This window comes from Callorhinus ursinus, unplaced genomic scaffold (genome assembly GCF_003265705.2).
Source record: "Callorhinus ursinus isolate GAN/ISIS: 27379988/994484 unplaced genomic scaffold, GSC_fseal_2.0 scaffold15, whole genome shotgun sequence".
In the NCBI taxonomy this organism is placed as follows: Eukaryota; Metazoa; Chordata; class Mammalia; order Carnivora; family Otariidae; genus Callorhinus; species Callorhinus ursinus.
The window spans coordinates 1,988,895-2,003,353 of NW_027397077.1; the positions used below are offsets into that span (position 1 = coordinate 1,988,895).

At 54.4% G+C, this 14,459-nt stretch overlaps 1 protein-coding gene across 9 annotated transcripts in view; it reads left to right on the forward strand.

Annotated features, from left to right (window-relative positions):
* Positions 1–1,808: 1,808 nt before the first annotated feature.
* CRTC1 (CREB regulated transcription coactivator 1) overlaps positions 1,809–14,459 on the forward strand; it is a 77,491-nt gene continuing 64,840 nt past the window's right edge. For 7 of the 9 annotated variants that reach the window (XM_025885043.2, XM_025885046.2, XM_073901012.1 and 4 more), the window contains exon 1: positions 1,809–2,003. In XM_025885043.2, coding sequence (XP_025740828.1) covers positions 1,878–2,003 — 126 coding nt within the window. In that variant the 5' untranslated portion in view covers positions 1,809–1,877. The remainder of the gene's footprint in view (positions 2,004–14,459) is intronic. The other 2 variants (XM_025885044.2, XM_073901017.1) reach the window with 1 other exon arrangement.

Consider the following 14,459-nt stretch of genomic DNA (forward strand, 5'->3'; position numbering starts at 1 on the left):
TTTCAGAATTGCATCTCATTGTGCAAACAGGATCACGTGCCTGCCTTGAGCCAATCATGAAGGCAAAGCAATGGGCTCTGATGATTGGCAAAGACCTCCAACTTGGGAAGGTGGGTTTGTGGGGAGAGAGGGTAATGAAGCTCATGCCATCCACATATCATGGACTGAAAATTGCAGAATGTTCCCTGGGCAGTTGGTTGTTGGCACCCAAAAGGGGAGGGCAGATGCTTGTTGGACAAAAAGCTTAGAAGACCATGAAAGTGCTCAAAACCATATGAACAAAAAGGATAAAATAAAGCAGCGATAGTGCCCAGGGTAATCCAAATTAAAATCTATCTATCTATATATTTAATATGGACAGTATTCAGTGAACAGTTGTAAAGTGTGAATAAAAGCATGTTCAGAAAATAATGGTGATTCCCCCTATGATCATCACCAGCAATCCCTCCAGCCATCCCTCACCCTAGTAAAAAGTGTGCTTTTTAAAAATCTTTTCTCTTTCTTTCTTTCAAGTGTGCTTTTTGTTCAGTTAGAGCTGTCCCACAGTTCCCTAGCTGCCCCTCTTGGCTTCCGCCCTGTCCATGCCTGGAAATCCCTGGAGCCTTCTGAATGTAAACCTTTGATATTCGTGGTCATGGTCCCTCTGCTTGGGAAGGGACAGTTAGATGTCAGAACCTTTCTTGTTTCCTTGGGTCCCCCATCTGCCACTGGGAAGACCCTGCTACCCTCTTCACTGCTGGATTTGTCTAGGTGCGATTTCTGAACCTTTCCTATAGCACCCCATGTCAAACTTGTGTTCCTTCAGGCTTAAGGATCCAGAGAGTAGAAACTGGTCAAATGTAAGGTGATGGGGAGAACAAGATGTTAAATATGATGCCTGGGATTTAGGGCTGTGGGGGCTGCTGACAAGGTTCGGGCCTCAGCTCAAATGTCCCCCCTACTTCCCTGACAGTGGTGGCCAGGAGCCTCCCTCCCTACCATCAATATCCTGCCAGACCATTACCAGTTTTCTTTTCTTTCTTTCTTTTTTTATTTTTTAAAGATTTTATTTATTTATTTGACACACACACACAGCACAAGCAGGGGGAGCAGCAGGCAGGAGAGGGAGAAGCATGCTCCCCGCGGAGCAGGGAGCCTGATGTGGGGCTGATCGGAGGACCCCGGGATCATGACCTGAGCCATCCAGGCGCCCCTAGTTTTATTTTCCACATCACAATTATCTCCATCAGAAATGTTCTTGGGTCATTTGTTGGTTGGTTATGTCTGTCCCCGTCCCTAATTGCGCACCCCGTCAGGTCAGGGACCACGTCTGCTTGCTCACGCCTTTTCCTCAGTGTGCCTGGCACATACAGGCGCTCAATAAATATTCGTTGAATGGATGAATGCACGAATGAGCAACTCCCTGAACTGGTCTCAAAGCTGAACTAGTCCGAGGCCCAGCTCAGCATCGGGGTGCTACCTGTCTTTGTGGGTTGCTGGCCCCATCCTTGTAATTTGGAAGGTTTTGGGTCCGGCGGTCTCCTTGGGGGCTCCAGCGCCCCAGCCCGTCGGCGAACCATGCTTGTCCAATAGGCAGGCGGCCGCTGTCCAGCGGGCCAGGAGTCTACGCACTACGCATGTGCTCAAACCCTACTCTTTCCACCCGCCAACCCCCCGCCTCTTCTGTTGGACCCGAGCGCGCGGCTGGGCGTACGCATGCGCCTTCGCCCCCGCGCCGCGCACCGCTCCCGTACGCCTGCGCCGCACTCACGACCACCAAGGCGCCTGCGCACTGCCCGCCGCCCGCGGGCCCGGCCGGCGCTTGCGCGGTGGCACTGGCGAGTGGGGGGGGGTGAGGAGGTGGAGGAGGAGGAGGAGGAGGAGGCGGCGGCGAGAAGATGGCGACTTCGAACAATCCGCGGAAATTCAGCGAGAAGATCGCCCTGCACAACCAGAAGCAGGCAGAGGAGACAGCGGCCTTCGAGGAGGTCATGAAGGACTTGAGCCTGACGCGGGCCGCGCGGGTAAGGGGGCTGTCCGCCCCGACCCTTCGGGGCCGGGAAGGGAGGGAGGGGGCGCGTGTCCGGCGTGTGCACGGGGCGGGGGGCGCGCGGCGGGGGCGGGGCGCGCGCGGCGGGGCGGGGCTTGGCACAGCCTGAGGGTACAGGTGTTCCTACGCCCCGGGCATCGTGGGCGGGACAGGTGCCCCCACATCACGGATACCTGAAAGGGTTCAGGTGCCCCTACATCATTGCTACTTGGAGGTGGGGATAGGTGTCACTATTTCATTATTATTTGGAGGGGACAGTGGCCTCTACATCATTACTACATACATTACTCCATCATGTGGAGTAGGTGCCACCACATCATTGTTACCTGAGGAGGGACAGGTGTCCCTACATCCTTGCTACCTGAGAGGGTCAAATGCCTCCATATCACTGCTACCTAGGGAAGACAGGATGATACTGTGAGGTGTATGAACTGGGCGCTGCTTGCAAGCATCATTGTTACTTGGGGAAGGGGGGATAGATGTTCCCACGTAGTTCGTACCTGGTGCGGGAAAAGTACCTCCATATCATTGTGAACTAAGGGGAACAGCTGTCCCCACATCATTGCTACCTGAAGGGATGGGTGTCTCTACATCTTTGTCACCTGTACCTTCACTCCCTGGGTGTTGGAAGAAGGACAGGTATCTTCATTTGTAGACTTGAGGTGGGATAGGTATTTCTCCCTTTCGGATTATCTGAAGGAAAGTTTTGGTGCCCTCTCCTGTGGGGACCTGAGGGTGGTCAGGAAGACAGATTGTGCTCCATCCTGGAGCTTGGAGTGGAGACAGCTACCCCTTCCCCATGTAGCCCATATGGTGGGGACCAGGTTGTGTTCCTCCCACTGAGACAAGGGACAGCTGGCCACAGATGGCTCCTGGCCTCTCAGGACCAGGGTGGAGGGACAGTTCTTCCTCAAGTTGCTGGCTGTGTTTGGCGTGCAGGGGCAGGCCAGGTTACCTGCTAACCTCACCTGGGAAGCTGCTGTGGGCCCTGAGAGGAGTTGGAGGCTTGGCTCTTCTCCTGGGCCCAGCTCTCTGGCCACATGGCTGCACTGAGGTCCCAAGCTCCTCAGGCCTCAGTATCCTCTTTTGTCAGGTGTGTCTAGCAAGTCCTTCCTTGTGGGTCAAAGAGGAGAGCACGCTTTGCACAGGTGGCAGTAAGTCTCTGCTGCATTCCTGCAGAATGGCGGGACCCTCCCCCCTGTCCTGCATCCTAAGGCCTTGGGGAGGGTTTGCATGGGAGCTGCAGACACCCATGTGGCTGGTTTCTGGATTTGGCCTCCGATCTGACTGTCCTAGGCAGACATACCTGTGTGACGTGAGCCTCAGGCTCTGATTCTTCAGGTGGAATTTTCAGGTCATACTGTTTTCTAATTAGTTGCTTGTTTCTTTGTGAGATCATGACCATGTAGGCTAGAATGTGTATCTTCATTTCTGTGCATTTGTTTGGCACATATTGTTGGGGTGCTCACCATTGACCAGGTACCGTCTGTTCCTGCTCCGGCAGCTCATGTTTTTGCTTAGCATGTAGAGGAAGAGATGGTCGGTGAATGAATGAATGAATGAATGAAAGCAAGCAAGCAAGCACCTTGAGTGTCCCCATAAGTCAGGGCTTCTGAGGGCAAGAATGTCCACTTTATCTTGTCTCACGCAGTAGGTGTATGTAGTGTGACAGGAAGAAGGGGGTCATGCTAGGTTAATGGCTGTTTTCATGACTGGATGTCTGGTTTCTGCATTGGATTTGGAAATGTATTATTGTTTTTAAAAAGATTTCATTAAAGTAATAGTTTTATTGACGTATGGTTTGTGTGCTGAATAATTTATCTGTTGAACGTGTAAAAATTAGTGGTTTTTAGTGTATTTTACAGAGTAGTGCAACCATCACCAGCGTCTAATTCCAGAACACTTTTCATCACCCTCGAAAGAAATCCCATCCCCATGTGCAGTCACTCTCCATTCCTCCCTCCCTCAGCCCCTGGCAACCACCAATCTGCTTTTTGTCTCTAGGGATTTACCTTTTCTGGACATTTCATATACATGGGATCCTACATCGTGTGGCCTTTTGTGTCTGGCTTCTCTCACTCAGCATAATATTTTCAAGGTTCATCCACATTGTAGTGTATATCAGAGAATTTCATTGCTTTTAATGGCCAAGTAATACTCCACTGAACACGTGGAGCACATTTGCCTATATGTCATCTATTGATAGAGTTAGAAAAGATTTGTAAGATAGGCAGATAGCCATTCTCTTGTTCTTGGTAACCATTCTCTGTCTCTTCCCTCTCTCGCCTTCCTTTACACTGGGAGTTGGGCGTGAGCCCTGGGCGGAGGTGAACTTACACTGGATCTTGTGAGACAGAGCAGTGTTTTGTATGGGGGGCAGTTCTGTCAGGCAGGGACATTAGGCAGTGTCTGGAGACATTTTGGTTGTCTTGTCTGGGGTAGAGGGGCGCTCCTGGCATCTAGTGGGTAGAGAATAGGAATGCTGTTCAACACCTCACGATTCATGGATGGCCCCCACCGCAGAGAGCGACGCAGGCCCAAAAGTCAGCAGTGCTGAGGCTAAAAACCCTTCAGTTTGGAGGAAATGTTGAGGGGGCGGGGGTACAAGCTTTGTACCTGGTCAGATAGAGGTCAAAGCTCTGCACCCACCTGTATGGTGTGCTGTCTTGGATGGGCCGGTGGCTTTTCCCACACTTGGGACCAGGATGAGCAAGCTCTTTCCAAGCCTCTTGGGCTGTTGCATGTGACAAGCGGCAGATCTGCAATGCCTGGTGCAGGGGAGTGAACCCACCTGACGCAGGCTCCCCTCCTGCCCTTCTGTGGCTGCAGCCTTCCCCTATGATAGATCTCAAAGTTTTTACCTGCGAACAGGGGGAATGTGGCTGCTTTGGTACCTACTCCTTCCCATGAATGCCCAAGTGTCAGTCTACGGTCCTTGGTGGTGATAGGCATGCCATTACCATGTGAAAGCCAGCGGACGTTCAGCCTGACGCATAAATCCATGCTGTGACCTTACCCAGGGGCAGGAACCCTAAGGACCAGGTTGGGTGTGGGGATGAGGTGTGATGTTGGGGAGACCACTTTCAGGTCGCAGGGTGGAAGGGTCGGTGCATGAGTATTCCATTCTCGTCCTCAGACTTGGGGGAGCCCGAGGTGCAGGGAGGGCCATGGTGCTCTGCTGTGTGACTTTGGGCAGGTCTCTTAACCTCTCTGGGCCTCAGAATCTTGGCCTGTAAGGTTGGGGCGGCACATTTCAGGGACTGTTCAGGGACCATGTTGGGTGCTGGGGAAACAGCAGCATCCAGGGCATGTGAGGGCCATGGTTTTGGGGAGCCAGTGTGGTTTTAGGGGGGACAGGAGAGAATTGCTGCAAATGAACAAAACGGGTGTTCTCAGAGAGAAGCAACAGAGTGACTTGCTGGGACTGGCCAGGGTGGGAAGTTGACACCCCAGCAGTGAGATGCAGCCCCCTCCCCCCCCCACTGGGGAAGAGTGCCCCAGGTGAGGGACAGGCAGGCACAGAGACCCTAAAGTGGGAATGGCTTGGCAAGGTTGAGGACAGATCAGAAGACAGACCGGCACATATAGAGTGAGGGTCGCGGTGAGGTTGGCGTGGCTTGGCGAGCCCTCAGTTGCACTGAGGGAGGGGCCCTGGGAAGGTTTGTGATGGCAAAGGGCTTGATCGAGATACAGTTCCAAGTACATTCAATCTACTCACTTAAAATATACTATTCAGTGGTGTTTCGCATGTTCACAGAGTTGTGCAACCATCACCAGTCAACTTTGGGACGTTTCCATCAGTCCGAAAGGAAGCCCCCTGCCCCCTCCCCCTGCCCCGGGCACCCACTCATCTGCTCTCTGTCTCCATGGATTTGTCTGTTCTGGACATTTTATATACATGGAATCATGAACCACGTGGACTTTTGTGTCCGGCTTCTCTCACTTGGCACGAGGTTTTCAAGGTTCATCCACCCTGGAGGGTGTGTCAGCGTTTCCTTCTTTTTGAAAAAACTTGTGGTGAGATATATAGATCATAAAATTTGCCACCTTCGCTATCTTTGAGTGGACAGTTCTGTGGCAATAAGTACATTCACAGTTGGGCACGTCTGTCATTTCCTTTTTAAGGCTGAATAATACTGCGTTTTGTGGCCCTGCCACGTTCTATATAGCCATTCATCCATCGATGGACGTTGGGGTTGTTTCCACCTTTGGGCCATTGTGACTATCACTGCCACGGACATTCGTGCCCAGGAGCTTGTGTGGCGGCAGCTCTTCTTCTCCCTTGAGTGGATACCAAGGAGCGGAGGTCACATGGTAGGTGCCAGGTCATTGGTTCACTGTCCGTTTAACCATTTGAGGACTCTTCATGTCTCACAAAGATGGCTGTGGGCTGAACGGGCCAGGGGATGAGAGGAGAAGCAGGCAGATGGTGAGAGGCTGCTGCGGCACCTGGGTTTGGGATCAGGGAGTGGTGGCTTGAGCCTGGAGGTGTCTGTGGCGGTGACCAGGATTAGTGGCTTTGGGTGATACTTGGGCAGCAGACCTGCCAGGGACTCAGGACATAGCAGGCTCTGCGTGTGACTGATCGCTAAGTATCCCAGGGAGCGGCACCTGGGCCAGAAAAAGCCCACACACAAAGCAAAGCAGTCCGTGGTGGCCCAGCCAGGGCTGCCGGTTATGGCTGCACCGAAGGAGGGTGTCCTCCTGGCCCTCCCCTGTTACGGGGGTGGCTCTGCACAGGCTGGGGGAAAACGGGTCCCTGGGCGGCAGGCATAGCGCAGCGGTGGCTTGGGTTCGCGGAGCGTGAAGGCCGCCCCCAGTCCTGGCCCCAGTCCTGGCTTCAGCACTGTTTGCCTCTGTGCCGGCTGCTTCAAGTGTCTGGTGCCATCTGCAGCCTCCACATACACGCACGCAGGGCTCCCCGAGCTGCTCTGTTTGAGAGGCTAGAGCGAGCCGCCTCCCGCCCCCCAGAAAGCCCCGGCAGGCTCATGCTCTCCAGGTTGTGAGCGGCACACCGAGGATTGGGTTGAGTAGGACAGGGGCCTCCAAAAAGATTTGTCTGTGTCCTGACCCCCAGAACCCGTGGTTGCGACTTTATTTAGAAAAGATGTCTCTGTAGATGAAATTAGGGTAAGGATCTCGAGATGAGATCATCCTGGATTTAGGGTGGTCCTAAATCTTGTGACTGGCGTTCTCGTAAAAAGAGAACACACAGCCGCACGCGGGAGAGCAGGAGAAGGCCACGTGATGATGAGGATGGAGGCAGAGACTGGCGTGATGCTCCCATGAGCCAAGGATGCCTGGAGCCCCCAGAAGCTGGAAGAGACCAAGAAAGATCCTCCCCTAGAGCCTTGGGAGGGAATGCGGCCCTGCCCACACCTGGGTTTCAGAAGTCTGGTCTCCAGGACTGAGAGGGAATAAAGTCCTTTTGTTTTACACTGCTCAGTTTGTGGTCCTTTGTGATGGTGGCCCCAGGTTGCTCTCCCCGCCACCCCAGGCTAAGGCAGAATCTGGGTACCTTGTTGAAACCACCTCGGGACAGTGGGCCTAGGGGTTGTCTGCAGATGCACACATCTGTCCTTCTCTGGCCTGCTCGTACAGGTCGTGTGGCCTTTACCATTGAGGACTAGAGGGGACCCTTCCTTCATCCGTTGCCAGGAACTGGGGATCCTCACCCCATTGCTGGCCCCGAGCCAACGGTGAATAAGCCAGAGGGTTGATAGTAGGAGCAAGGCCTGGGGGCGAGATGAGGGTTTATTCTAAGGCACTGGGTCAAGTTTGTCCTATTGGTTCCTGATCTCTGCCTGGCTCCGTGTGGCCTTCACTCAGTCCCTGATTCTTGACGCTCAGACCCCCTCAGAGAAGAGATGTTGTCTTCCCCACCATACAGATGGGGAAACTGAGGCCCGGAGTGGTGTCCTAGCTGGGAAGAGGTAGAGTTGGTGCTCAGCCCCGAGACAGTCACATACAACGTGTCCAAAACAAGGAATTAAAACCACAGACTGGAACCTTCTGTTGCTTGCCAGAGCACGTTGGTCCCACTTGGGCCTTGATTTCTCTGAGAAGTGATCGTTTCTGCAGCTAAGCACATGTTCCTCCTTTGACTTGGACCCGGGCATACATATTTCTTGCCAGTAACTACTGTTGTCACAGAGGTGGTGGCTGTGGGGTGCATCACATGCCCCTTTGTGTGTGACCCATGGCTCTTCTCCCTCTGAAAGTCACTGCCTAGATCAGGCTGGTGCTCCAACCCTCCACAACCTGGAAGAGACAAGCTTCTAAGTAGCAAGCTTCTAAGTTTTTGTTTGGAAGGAGGCTTTTCATGGGAGCCTCAGCCCTGTTCCCAGCCTTTCCATGCATGCTTCCCACAGGTGACTGTTGAGTGTCCCTACCAGCCTGAGGTCCTGTGCAGAGAACCCCTCCCAAAGCTCACACCCAGCCCCAGACACCCCTGGTTCCATGCACACTACAGGTCCAGGAAGGCCTCCTGGATTCCTCAGAGCAGGTGGGCCCCACCTCTGCACACCCTGACCACCTGCTACTGCCTAGCAAATCAATATTCATGGTGGTTCCTCCCCTGAGCCTATGCCCACGACGTGAAAATGGGCTGAAGCAAACACTTGTGGGCCGGGGGGCGGGGGGTGGTGTCACTGGCTGAGAGACAGGCATGGGAACTGAGGGCTTAGTCCCGAAGATGCCTTCTCACTTCCTTGACTGTGACCTAGGGTTAGAAATTAGTGTTTCATGGCATCCCAGCACCCAGCAACAAACATAAAATCAAAACAACTTTCTCCGAGGAGTCCAGCCCCTCCCATCTGTGGGGGGAAAACTGATAAAATCCATTCACTTCTGTTTAATGTAGAATGCTAGTGGGGACCCACCAAATTGATTTCTTAACCCGCTAATCCGGAGTTCAGTGAGCTCAGCTTGTTTTTGTAAATAAAGTTTTATTAGAACATGGCCATCCTGTTCGTTTTTGTCTTATCTATGGCAGAGTTGAGTCATTTTGACAGAGACCGCATGGCCTGCAGAGGCGAAAATATTTACCATCTGGAGCTTCGTAGAAGGTTTGTGGGCCCCAGGACAATGGGTCTTGCCCGCATTTTGAGACCTGCTGACTTAGAGCGATAGGGAAGGTTGGGAAGATGGTGGGCGGTGGTTCTGTCATTTATGAGATAAAGGATGAAGACTCCTGGGCTCCCCCCAGATTCTGCTTCTGCAGATCCAGACGGGAGCCCAAATTTGAGTGGGGACCCGGAAAGCCGGTCACGCAGGCCTCGCTGGGAGTCCTGTGCCCTGCGGTCACCAGGGCTGTGCCACGCAGAGGGAGAGGGTCGGCCTTGGTCAGGGTGTGAGCTAGCTGTCTAGCCCTCGGTGGGTGGCACGGTGGTGTTTGTGGGTCCATAGAGCTGAGAAAGGTGTTCCACTGTCACAGTTCCTAAAGCTGGCCTGGGGGACGGTGCAAGGTGACTCTTGTCTTTGCAGTGGGCCTTCTGGTCCTGGTTGGGGTGAATTTGATTTCTCTGGGTCAGAGCTGGGCCATTGCAGGCACTGTGGAAGGCTACACGTCAGCCCTTTTCTGCTGCTTTCTGTGCTGGGGGCTTTCTGATTTTAGCCCCGGGGTCTGGGGCTCCCTCTGGTGCTGTTCTGTGAGACGAGGCAGAAGTACCTCGGGGTACTCAAGATTAAGAGACTGTGGTGCTAGTGATTTCTTTTTAAAGGGGATCCTCTGGAAAATGCCATGCTGATGTCAGCGGTGGGATCCGGTCCGGGGAGAGACTGGCCTGAGCGCAGTGCCAGGGAAGCATCAGAGACAAGTGGCGCGGGGGGCTCACCCTGGCCAGTTCGGCCTCCAGGGGCATTTGGCAACATTGGGGACATTTTTGGTCGTCATGACTCGGGCTGGGAGGATGCTGTTGGCATGTGGTGGCTGCAGTCTAGAGATGCTGCTCAGCACCCTGCGGTGCCCTGGACAACCCCAACCCAGAGAATGATCCAGCCCCAGGTGTCTCTGGTGCTCAGGCTGAGCAGCCCTGCTCTTGCAGCCCTTGATGTGCCAGGATTGTGCAGGTGCAGAGGGGCTGGGTGGAGGCCCCAGTTCCAGGAGCTACAAGCATGAAGCCTAGTGACAGGTAATAACACCCCCAGGCAGCCGATGGTATTCTCCCTGGTTTATAGAGGGGGAGCCTGAGGCTTGGAGGGTGTCACAGCATTAGGGACGTGAGCTGGGATTTGACCTGAGTCCCCTGTACGTTTTCTCTCTTCTCATGCTGCTCTGGGCGTTTGCCAGCTGGTTAGGGTGGAGCAGAGCCTTCCAGGCTCCTGAAGCCCTGTGCTTGAGGAGCGTAGGCTGCATGGGCAGAGCAGCTGGGAGGGAGGTGGGGCGGGTGGTGGAGGGCCCTGGGCAAGACCCTGCGTGTGGGCCATGGGGAGCCATGGAAGGTTCCAGCAGGATGGCAGCATGAGTGACATGAAGATGCAGGGAGTGGCAGGAGCCAGACTTGGTAGAGCCCATGTGCGTATGCCCAGTGTGTTGTTGTAGTAATCCACGAGGAACCCTGCTCCTTCTCCTGTTGCACAGATGAGAAATGGGTGGGAGAGGTGATTGGCTGTCTGTGCAGAGCGGCTGGGTTTGAACCTATGTCTGAATCCGGGGCCCACGTTTTTCTTAACGTAGGCATAGAGGACCCTGTTGTATGCCGAACTTCAATTCATATCCATCTGTTGAAGATCATAGAGGCTGTCCCCGGTTTTTGTCTGGTTTTTTGCAAACCAGACATTCATCATGTTTGTCCCTATGGGTGCATGCACCCAGGCATGCCCCCCCCGTGTGTCCTTTTGCCCCACAGCAAGGGGGGGGCATGTAGCAGCTTGGGGTGGGCCATGGGACAAAGGGAGGGCTGCTTTGGGATATTTAGAGGGTAATAATGACAGAGTTAATCAGCAGGTGAGAGGAAGGAGGGCAAGGTGGAGGCTTTCTGGCTGTGATGGGTGAACCAGAGAGAGAGAAAGGGGTGGGGGTGGGAGAGTCCCACTTTGCCTTGGGGCTTGTGAGATGGAATGGCTCCCTGGTCCTGGCTGGGGTGTCTCTGACCCCCTCCCCTACCTCCTGCTACCACATCCAGCCCCACCCCAGGGCAGAGGTGGGTGCCTTGCCCTGGCTGGGTGTGGCCGTGGTGTTGCTGGCCGGATGGGGGTCCAGGTGCGCAAACAAGGAAGCCACGGCCTGCCTCATGGGCCAAGGACGTGGAGAGAGTCAATATTTATTATTTGCCAAATGGAAACGAAGTGCAGAAAGTGTGGGGGGATTCTGTAGCACCTGGTGCCCGGCGCAGGGCCACGGCTACTGGGCTTCTCCTTGCTTCCTCCTGGGTGATTTTAGACCTGGCTGAGCTTTCTCTGGGCTCCGCTCCCTCTCTGTGAAGCAGGGGTCGCAGTGGTCTCTGGCCGGACTGTGGTCAGATTTAGGTTAACGCATGTAGCGCATTCAGAATGGGGCCGGCACATGGATGCTCACTGCGTGGTGGCTGCTGCTGAGATGCTGGAGGTGTGTGCACAGTGAACACATGGTGGCGCTCAGTGGGCACTCTTCCGATGGCAGGCGTTCAGCAGGCACACTGTGTGTACTTAGCAGGTGCTCAGCAGCACTTGGCAGCAGGCACATGTGGACTGCTGGTGGGCACACAGCTCCCGTTGAGCAGGCATTTAGCCCGCATACAGTGTGTACTTGGCAAGCGTTCAGCAGGCACACAGTGTGTATTCAGCAAGCGTTCAGCAGAAATTCAGCAGGCACACGGGATTTACTCAGTGGATACTCAATAGGGCACATAGTGGGCATTCAGCAGGTGCTAAGCAGACGTTGGACTGTGACCTCCCTGAGGGCAGGCTTGTCTCCAGTTCATTCTGGAATTCCCTGGGTGCAAGTGTCCTTTAAAAGGGCCAGTGTCCCAACACACAGTCAGGCTTCCCTCCCTTATGTAGCAGGAGTGTGATGTGTGTTCCTATTCTCAATCTGGGAACACATCCGAGGTGCTGAGGGGCCATGGAGCCAGGTGGGGAGCATGGTGGTCTTCTCAGAGCTTCAGTCTGGCTGAACAACTTCAGTGAGAAAGTTTGAGTATTGGCCAGGCATGGTGTGTTATGAGGTGGACTGCAGACCCATACGGGCTTGGGGCCAGCAGGCCTGGGGCAGTGTGGTGCCCTGGCACAGAGCGTAAGAAGCATCAGGGTTGCCCAGTGAGGTCTCCCTGCAGTGGCCACAGTTTGGACTGGAAAGTCCGTTCCTTCAGTCAGTATTTGTTTATTTTTAAAGATTTTATTTATTTGAGAGAGAGCACGCGCATGAGGGAGAGGCAGAAGGAGAAGCAGACTCCCTGCCGAGCAGGGAGCCTAATGTGGAGCTTGATCCCAGGACTCTGGGATCATAACCTGAGCTGAAGGCAGATGCTTAACTAACTGAGCCACCCATGCACCCCCCCCCTTTTAAAAAAGATTTTATTTGAGAGAGAGAGAGAGCGAGCACGCGCACGTGCACACGAGTGAGAGGCAGAGGGAGAAGCAGAAAGCAGACTCCCCGCTGAGCAGGGAGCCCAATGTGGGGCTCTATCCCAGGACCCTGGGATCATCATTCAGTATTTATTGAGCACCTACCTGGTGCTGTATCCTGGGGATGCCTTGCAGAACAAGTCACAGGAAACAATGGCCAGCTAGTCCCCAGCCCTGAGGTCATGGCTCTAAGAGAGTGAAATGGGGTGGGGACCCTTTGGGGGAGGTGATGTTTAAGCTGAGCCCAGGGGATGAGAATGAGCCATGGGGATGGAGAGCACGAAACTTGTGGGGGAGAGCACGAAGCTTAGTCGTGGGGGAGAGCCTGACCTGACCGAGCTCAGTGAATGATAGCTCTGGTAGTGGGCTGCTCTGGGAAGGTTTTTTTTTTTTTCTTTAAAGATTTTATTTATTTATTTGACAGAGAGAGACACAGCGAGAGAGGGAACACAAGCAGGGGGTGGGAGAGGGAGAAGCAGGCTTCCCGTGGAGCAGGGAGCCCGATGTGGGCTTGATCCCAGGATCCTGGGATCGTGACCTGAGCTGAAGGCAGACGCTTAACGACTGAGCCACCCAGGCGCCCTGACTCTGGGAAGGTTTTAAGCAGGACTGTGATACGAGATGTTGGTTTAGCAAAGATCCCTCCGGCTGCCATATGGGCAGTTGCAGGGACCTGAGAGGGGGCTGGGGCAGGGGTCTCCTTCCCTTCCCATTACCCCCCCCCCCCGAGATCATGGGTGTTGGATTCATTACAGACCAGGACTTGCTGACTTGGGAGATGGTCTTTCATCCAAGAATCAGGAATCTGATTCCCCAGGAAGGTGAAGGGGGGGTTATATTAAATAGCTTCCACTTTGTGCTCTGGTGGCCCCTGGACTGAGGAAAGGCATTTTTGCAGTCGAGACCCGGAGTCCTAATTTCATATGTGAAATTTCGCTTTGTCTGTGGTCCCAGCCTGACACCTGACTTGGTCACAGGGTTTTCACCCCAAAGCTGGGGTGTGGCGTTCTATCCAGAGGAGTGAGTCTCTGCACCCATTCCCAGCTACAGCCTCCGAGCTCTGTGGTCTCTCCCTCACTGCCTAGGACTCCACTGCCCAGCGGTGGAGTCCCCTGAGAACTTTTGCAGGCCGCCTTCCCTGCCTGCTGGACTTGCAGGGGAGCTCTCTGCCACACCTTTTGTTTGTTTAAATTAAAAAGGAAACTATGTTTCAAAACTTTGATGAAAATTGAAAACAAAACCCAAAGCGCTTCCCGTTTCTTCTGTTCTGTGCATCTGACACAGCTCACCTGGGCGCAGAGGGTGGGTGGGTGCATGCCAGCTGGTCATTTGCCTGGACATCTCTGGGAGGAGGTGTCGACCCAGCCAGGCACAGTGCCCGGGGCTGGCTCTGCAGGGCCAGCCAGTCCTCGGGCTGGGGGGCCAGACAGTTGGGGACAGCGGGAGGCAGAGCATGTCCCGCAGAGGGGTCTCTGTGTCCACTCCCAGCCTGGCTAAAAAGCCTTTCTTGGTAAGTTCAGTGGTTCTCAAGTAACTGAAGAAACAAGCTCCTGCGGCCCTCTTCCACGGGTCCTTGTGCACCTGTGAGCGTCGAGCTTTCTCAGTCCCTCTGTCCTCCCAGGCAGGCGGGGTTTGATAGCTGTAATTAGGACGGGAGCGGCTCATTAAATCATCACGGAATCAGTGCGCGGCCGAGGGAGTGATTTGTAGGCCCAGCAGCCTCAGTCTTTGCCTGCAGGTGGCAAGGAGATGTTAATTCCCTCACCGCTGGCTCAGCAACAGCAGAGGGAGGAGCCCTGAGGGTCCATAGCAGGGCCCTGCTGGGGGCCACTTGTGCCCTAAGGAGCTGCCCATGGCCCCACACTGTCACCCCAGCGACTGGCCA